The 8,006-nt window shown below is 34.9% G+C and overlaps 1 protein-coding gene across 1 annotated transcript; it reads left to right on the forward strand.

The window, feature by feature from the left end:
* Nucleotides 1-2,148: 2,148 nt before the first annotated feature.
* On the forward strand, nucleotides 2,149-4,989 carry LOC105782661 (probable indole-3-acetic acid-amido synthetase GH3.1). The gene is made up of 3 exons (XM_012607543.2): nucleotides 2,149-2,570; nucleotides 2,980-3,081; nucleotides 3,414-4,989. The coding sequence occupies exons 1-3, from the start codon at nucleotides 2,251-2,253 to the stop codon at nucleotides 4,798-4,800; spliced, it is 1,809 nt and encodes a 602-aa protein (XP_012462997.1). The 5' UTR covers nucleotides 2,149-2,250; the 3' UTR covers nucleotides 4,801-4,989.
* Nucleotides 4,990-8,006: the final 3,017 nt, after the last annotated feature.

The raw sequence follows: 8,006 nt of genomic DNA on the forward strand, positions 1-8,006 counted from the left end.
TTTAATTGTTTACCCAATTTATTATTTCTTGAATATAAATAATTGAATTTTACGTGATATTATATGAATAAATAATAGTAAAAAAATCTACATTATCATTTTAACCGTAATAAATTTCTAAATTACATCTAAATATGTTCTTTTTAAGTTAATAAACTTTCATTTAAATAACAACTTATAAAATGAAAATGATGAAACTTATTTAAATAAAATAAAAGGTTTAACTCATAAATTGGTATTTAAATTATACTCTCTTTTTATATTTTAGTACCTAAACTTATTTTTGGTTATAAGTGATATTTAAATTACTTTTTTTTTCTTAAGTTGGTATCTTCATTAGTCAAACCGTCAAGTCTATTTTAAAAGAGACTTAACCACAAAATAGTACCTAAATTTTGGGAGGTTCCATTTTGGTACCTAAACTATTTTATTTTTCGAGTTAATACTTATGTTAGTTCAATTGTTAGTTAAACTGTTAAATATATTTAAAAAGAAAAGGTAACCAAATAAAATTGACACATGACAAAAAGACAATCTTTTATATATTTTTTCTTTTTCCTTTTTATTTTCTTCTTTGGAACTAGACAGATGGTAGATAAAAAAAGTATTAAAAAATTCATAAAAATTAAAAATAAAAAATAGAGAAAAATTGATTCAACTGATTTTTTTAGCTTGATTTAATTGATCTGTATCGGTTTGTGAGTGTCAGTCTGGTTCATAAACCGTTGGTTTTGATCAATGAAAATACTTTTTTGACCTCGTTGTGTCGAGCAAGTAGATGGTAAAGTTTGAAAATAGAATTAATTGCCATCATCTCAACCTCAGGGGGAATATGTGGTGATTTATTATTGGTTGAAAATTTTTTAACGAATATAACAATTTGGTGTAAAACGATGAACAAATGAATCGTTTAGGTATTGCTTGTGACAAAAAAAAGTTTAGGTACCAACTTGAAAAACAAAAGGTACACTTTTGGCAATAATTTGTAGGTTAAGCCTTTTTTAATATATATTTAATTTTGACTAACGATTAGACTAATAAATGTATCACCTTAGGAAAAAAAGTAGTATAGGTACCACTTGTGACAAAAAAAGTTCAGGTATCAAGATGAAAAAAATAGTTTAGGTGTCAATTTGTGGATTAAGCCTAAAATAAAAATATAAAAATTATCTGGTTGTTACTTGTAAATGGCTTTTTTCCCTAATATTTAAGTTTATTGTTTTGATTTTGTGTTTTTCGGGGTTAATGTATTATTTGATACTTAACTCATTTGTTTAATTTGGTACTTGAGTTTTTTTTCAATTTGATAGTCGAATTTAGCTTTAATGTTCAATTTAATCCATGAGTTTTTTCAGTTTGATACTAAAGTTTTTTTTCCAATCAAGTATCTTAGTTTTTTATTATCTTAGTTTAACTTTAATATTCATTGGTCCATATGGTTCCGTTTGATTTGAGTACTAAGTTGAACATTGAAGTAAACTAAAATACCAATTTGAGGCAAAAAACTCAAGTACCAAATTATACACTAAAGACAAACAAATGTACCAAAATATATATTAATATTATTTGTTTAAACAATTCTTAAACTACCTACAAACCCTTTAAATCCTTAAATCAAAAGTTAAGACGTGTTTAAGTGTGTCCAGAATTACGTCCTCCAAATTATTGCAATCAATGTTTAAAAAATGACATTCAACTTAGTTAAATTATTGTTTCTCGTGTAATCAATTTGAACGTCAACCTAATAATAATGAAATAAATAATTAAAAACATAAGATAATATATAATCAATTTACCTATCAAAATTTTTTTATCGATTTCAAATAATTTAACTAATTTAATTTTTTATCCAAATTATTATATCATTTAGTATTTAATTAAATTAATTCCTATATAATTTGTAGAACGCTGACGGAGGCCACAGCAACAATGTAACGGAGGCTATTTCCTTTTGTTTGTTTCTATTTTTTTTTTTTCGCAACTTATCCGTATGAGTGCGTGAGCCATCATCCACCTTGCAAGCTCCCACCTTTTGTCGGGCCCACATCGACTAGCAAGATGACGTGGCACTTTCACTTCCAAAGTCTCGGACTCTTCCCCCTATTTAAACCGCCATCGAAGACTCGAACATCCCCAAGCTCTCATCACAGTCCACACCAAAAAAACTCCCTTCCTTTTCTTTTTCCTACAATACGAGCGCTTTAATTCTTGTTCTCCGATCGTTCGATAAAATCCCCCCTTCAAAAAAGAATGGCCGTCGATTCGCCTCTCTCGTCTCCGCTAGGTCCGCCGGCGTGCGAGAAAGATGCGAAAGCTTTGCAGTTCATCGAGGAAATGACTCGAAATGCCGAGTCCGTTCAACAGAGAGTCCTCGCTGAAATCTTATCCCGAAACGCACAGACTGAGTACCTCACACGGTTCCAACTCAACGGTGCAACCGACCGAGAAACTTTCAAGTCCAAGCTCCCGGTCATTACTTACGAGGACCTTCAGCCTGAAATCCATCGTATTGCTAATGGCGACCGCTCTGCTATTTTATCTGCCCACCCCATCTCAGAATTCCTCACCAGGTTCGTATATAATATATAATATATGATTATGAACTGTACTTAAAGAAAAGGTATAATTTCGGGTTTAGTCCTTCTATTATGTTAAACTTTGTTATTTCTTTAATTGCCATCATTAAAGCGATGACCTGGATTCGTTTACTATTTATTTGGTCTCAATTTCGAGACCAAATGAAAATTCGGTCCATCATATTCACTTAATAGCAAATTTACATCTTAACCGAATACTTCACAGTTACTATACTGTTATCAATTTGTACAAACGGTCTAAATTATGACAAATTCAATTAGAAGGTTTAAATTCTAGATTTCAACATAATAAGAGGACTAAAACTAGAATTAGACTACAAATAATGAGATCCATGTATGTTTCTATATTGATGCTGATAAATTTTCCTGGAAAATCGTGCAGCTCCGGGACATCAGCTGGTGAGAGGAAACTCATGCCTACAATTAAAGAAGAGCTAGATCGCCGTCAGTTGCTTTACAGTTTGCTCATGCCAGTGATGAATCTGTAAGTATTTGGGAAAAAAAAGGGTTAAATTTTGGTTTTGGTCCATTTGCTGTGCTAAATTTAAGATTTAATATCCATTTTTAGTTTCTCATAATTTGATTTTTTTGTCTTTTACAAAAAAAAAAACAAAACTATTATTTAGTACAATAGTTAACACTGTTACTTATCATAAAAGCACAGCCAGCATCATATTATGTAAAATTGAACTCCATGAATTAAATCACTAATTTGAGTATAGTAGAGGATTAAAAAGAAAAAATTGATAGCACGGAAATAGTGTACTAATTAGGTTTGTGATGTTGAATTAATGGAACGCGGTTTCTATGGAACAGTTATGTGGCAGGCTTGGACAAAGGCAAGGGCCTATATTTCTTGTTTGTGAAATCGGAGACAAGGACCCCCGGTGGTCTCTTGGCTCGCCCTGTCCTCACCAGCTACTACAAGAGCGACCATTTCAAGACTCGCCCTTACGATTCTTACAACGTTTACACCAGCCCCAACGAGGCCATCCTCTGCCCCGACTCGTTTCAGAGCACGTACACCCAGATGCTCTGTGGCCTCCTTGACCGCCACCAAGTTCTTCGCCTCGGCGCGGTCTTCGCTTCTGGACTCCTCCGTGCAATCAGGTTCCTTCAGCTCAACTGGCGACAACTCGCACATGATATGGAAACGGGTTCCTTGAACTCGAAAATCACTGACCCTTCATTGAGGGAATGCATTGTTAAGACCCTGAAACCTAACCCCGAGCTTGCCCAGTTCGTCCGCCATGAGTGTTCGAAGGATGATTGGGAGGGGATCATTGTAAGAATTTGGCCTAACACGAAATATCTCGACGTCATTGTAACCGGAGCTATGGCGCAGTATATTCCAACCCTTGATTATTATAGTGGTGGGTTACCTTTGGCTTGCACCATGTATGCTTCGTCTGAATGTTACTTTGGTTTGAACCTGAACCCCATGTGTAAACCGTCGGAAGTTTCTTATACCATCATGCCCAACATGGCGTACTTCGAGTTCTTACCCCACGAGCCTAATCTTGACTCAACTGGTTTCGATTTCACTCATGAATTGCCTCCTAAACTCGTCGACCTCGTGGATGTGGAAGTCGGGAAAGAATATGAGCTCGTGATCACAACCTATGCGGGGCTATGCAGGTACCGAGTGGGCGACATTCTTCGTGTCACCGGTTTCCACAACTCGGCCCCGCAATTCCATTTCATCAGGAGGAAAAACGTGTTGCTCAGCATCGACTCAGACAAAACCGACGAGGCTGAGTTGCAAACGGCGGTCGAGAATGCTTCTCACCTCCTCCGTGAGCACAACGCCAGCGTAGTGGAGTACACGAGTCACGCCGATACAAAAACAATCCCTGGTCATTACGTAGTATACTGGGAATTGTTGGTGAAAGACTCGACCAACTCCCCAGACAATGATACCCTAGAACAATGTTGTTTAGCAATGGAAGAGTCACTGAACTCAGTATACCGGCAAGGGCGAGTGGCGGATAACTCGATCGGACCGCTAGAAATCCGAGTGGTAAAAAACGGGACGTTTGAAGAGTTAATGGATTACGCAATATCAAGAGGAGCATCCATTAATCAATACAAGGTTCCAAGGTGTGTTAATTTCACCCCAATCATGGAGTTGCTGGATTCTAGGGTGGTATCTGCACATTTTAGCCCAGCTTTGCCACATTGGTCCCCAGAAAGAAGTCAATGAAATGGGCATATATAAATAGATAGATTCTCTTTGTTTTTATTATTTTTTAAAATTAAATTTAGTTATTATTATTATTATATAATTTTGTAGTAGCTTTTGGTGTAAGGTAAAAGTGTAAGTTGAGTAGGACGATTCAAAGGCTGTTTCTTTCATGTATGGAGCGTAACACGTAAGGTTTCTTTGCTTTAATATCCTGTCTTTGGCTTTTCTTCCCAGATAGCATTTTGGAATTCAAGATTATAAAAAAAAGTTTTCCAAAAAAAAAAATATATTAAAATTTAAAAATTGTCAAATGTCCTTTAATTTTATTAAAAATAAAAATTAATTTTTAAAAATAAACAACAGTTTTCTAAAAATAGTAATCCTGTATATATTACATGCCATGAAAGTAGCTCTAGGAAGGTAATTACGAACCGAGAACTCACATTTTGCTCTTTAAAAAACATTATTAGAAGGAATTACCATAAACCTAATAAATTAATTTTCATCAAATATTCAGGCTGGCAATCAATTTTTGGAGTTTTTACTGCTTCAAATCTGGTTGACATTTTAGTGAGTTTCAATGCATGTTTCCCCTGTTTAAAGAGTTAGGGACGCATTAGGTAAGTTGTGTAAATTTAGGGAACCAAATTCTAAAATGGTTTAAATTGAATAATTAAACTTTTAGACGGTCAAAAATATAATATTATGTCATTCAATTAAAGTTATGAAATGATTAAATTAAATTGTTTAAACTTTTTTGATACAATGCTTAGAACTACCGATAACCTCTTTTTGATACAATACGATCTTATGTGATTTTTTTTATTTCAAATCCGCCTAAGTTAATCTATCTATTGAAAAGTGAGAATTCATAATAGAAATTCTCAAAAACATCGAAAATATAGCAGAAGCAACTTAAATATAAAGAAGTGATGAGAGAACAGAAAAACCACAAGAAAACAACACCCACGAAGTGTTTGAGTAAATGCTCTAAAAATATATTTACTAACTTTGAATGGAATACGATGAGATTTATGGGATGTTTATAAATGAGGGGGAATGTCTTTATAATCCAACGATACAATTTGCTTTACAGCGATGGTCGAAATTAAAGTTAATTTACGATTGAGATTCTTAAAGGATTTACATGATTCCCTAATATTAAAAAAATCAAATCTTCTAGAAATAAAACTCTTCTCTGCTCCCAAGAGTGCTTTACGTAGAGTCCTAGAGAAAGCAGTAACTGCTGCGGCTTGGGATGGAGGAAAGCGATAGTGAGGATAGAGAGGGGAGGGATGAGATCTCTCTTCTAGCAGAATAACTCATCCAATTATTAGTCAAGGGGTCGATGGTGGTACCAAATTCTAAACCGACGCTGATATGTACAATTTAGACAGAAAAGCTTTACAACCCAGAAAGTTTTAGGGCACAAATGAAAAGTATATGGAAGACAAGAAAAAAGTTTGAGATCCAGATGGTGGGGCAAAATTTATTTCTGATAGTGTTTGATTTGGAAGAAGATCTGGAGACGATTATGGATGGGAGACCTTGGCATTTTCGAAAAAGTATTATTTTATTTGATAGGTTAATTCAGGCGGTGGAAAAAGATCATATTAGGCTTAATTCATCACCGTTTTGGATAAAAATTGATTCGTATTTACCAGAATTTGATAAGAAGGAACTCTTGCATGCAATTGGTATTACGTTTGGGGGGTTCTCAGATCTGAAATTAATGAAGTCTGTTGTCGCTCAGAATCACCTTGGATGTTCAAAAACCACTTCGCCGAGGTATTTTTGTCTCTTGTAATAATGTTAATAAAATGTGGGTTCCTTTCAAGTATGAGAATTTACCGATGTTTTGTTTTGGATGTGGAAGAATGGGGTATGGGATAAAAGATTGCACTTAAATAATACCTGCAAGGAAAAGCAAAATCAGTGTTGGTCCACCTTATACGTTAACTTTAAAAGCATAATCAAAATTAGCTGGAAAAGAAAATATGAAATCTAATGCTATGATGAAGAAGGTGGGGGTTTAAAGTTCTTACACAGGAGGCAAAGTAGTGTTGGCAGAAAGCTCTAGAACAATGGAAAAAGAGAATAATGAGATTCGGGGTGCATAGGAGAATATGGAATTGATGGGAGGGGATGAGATGATAAAGGAGCAGGGATGCATATATGGGATAGATGAGGCCGAGAAGTTCAATGATAGTACGATACAAGAGTGTAAAAACGCAAATCCTGAAAAGAAGACGAGCTGGAAAAGAATAAGACTAGTGGCTACGGTGATACAAACAAAGGCTGAGAATAGTACGAGAAAGATGAAGTTCCAAGAAAAAAATCTTGCAAGAAGTGATAATGAAGATTTTGATGTGGATGGAACTAAAAGATTGAAACAGGATGATTTTGAGGGTTGCGAAAAAGCCTTCTCAGAGGTGATGTTAGACAGTTCTGGGCAACTTGATATTAAAAAATTTCTTGAGATCTGTGGCTACCAAGAGGCAAGTCGACCGGACGCAATGAAAATTATAAGTTGGAATATTCATAGATTGGGGAGTCTACGGGCAGGAAGAAGGCTGCATTTTTTCCTAAAGTAGCACAATCCCCATATGGTCTTCTTAATGGAGACAAAGCTAGATAAGCAACGCATGGAAAAAGTCAGGAGGAGATGTGGTTTTACTAATGGAATTGATATTGAATCATAAGGTTCACGATGAGGATTATGTTTAGCATGGAAAGGAGACACTGTAATAAGTTTACAAAGTTTTTCTAGGAACCACATTGATGTTATGGTTAATGAAGGTAAGGATGAAGAAGAATGGAGTTTCACGGGGTTCTATGGTTCACCCTATGTTAATAATAGGAGCGTTACGTGGAATCTGCTAAAGAAATTGGGGTAAGATAGAAGTCATCCATGGTTAGTAAGTGGTGATTTTAATGAGATCATGTATTCTTATGAAAAATGTAGGGGTGTACCAAGGGAAGAGAGTAGAATGGAGGCCTTTCAAGAGGTTTTAGAAGAATGCCAATTAAAAGATTTGAGATATTCGAGGGTTTGGTTTACTTGGGAAAGGGGAAATTTACCGTAGATAAATATTAGAGAAAGACTTGATAGGGGAGTGGCAAATGATAAATGGAGGCAGATATTTCCAACAGGTAACATCAAACATCTACCACACTCAATGTCTGATCATTGCCTACTTCTTCTAAAACAAAATGTGAAAATT

The sequence above is a fragment of the Gossypium raimondii genome, chromosome 13 (assembly GCF_025698545.1).
Source record: "Gossypium raimondii isolate GPD5lz chromosome 13, ASM2569854v1, whole genome shotgun sequence".
NCBI lineage: Eukaryota > Viridiplantae > Streptophyta > Magnoliopsida > Malvales > Malvaceae > Gossypium > Gossypium raimondii.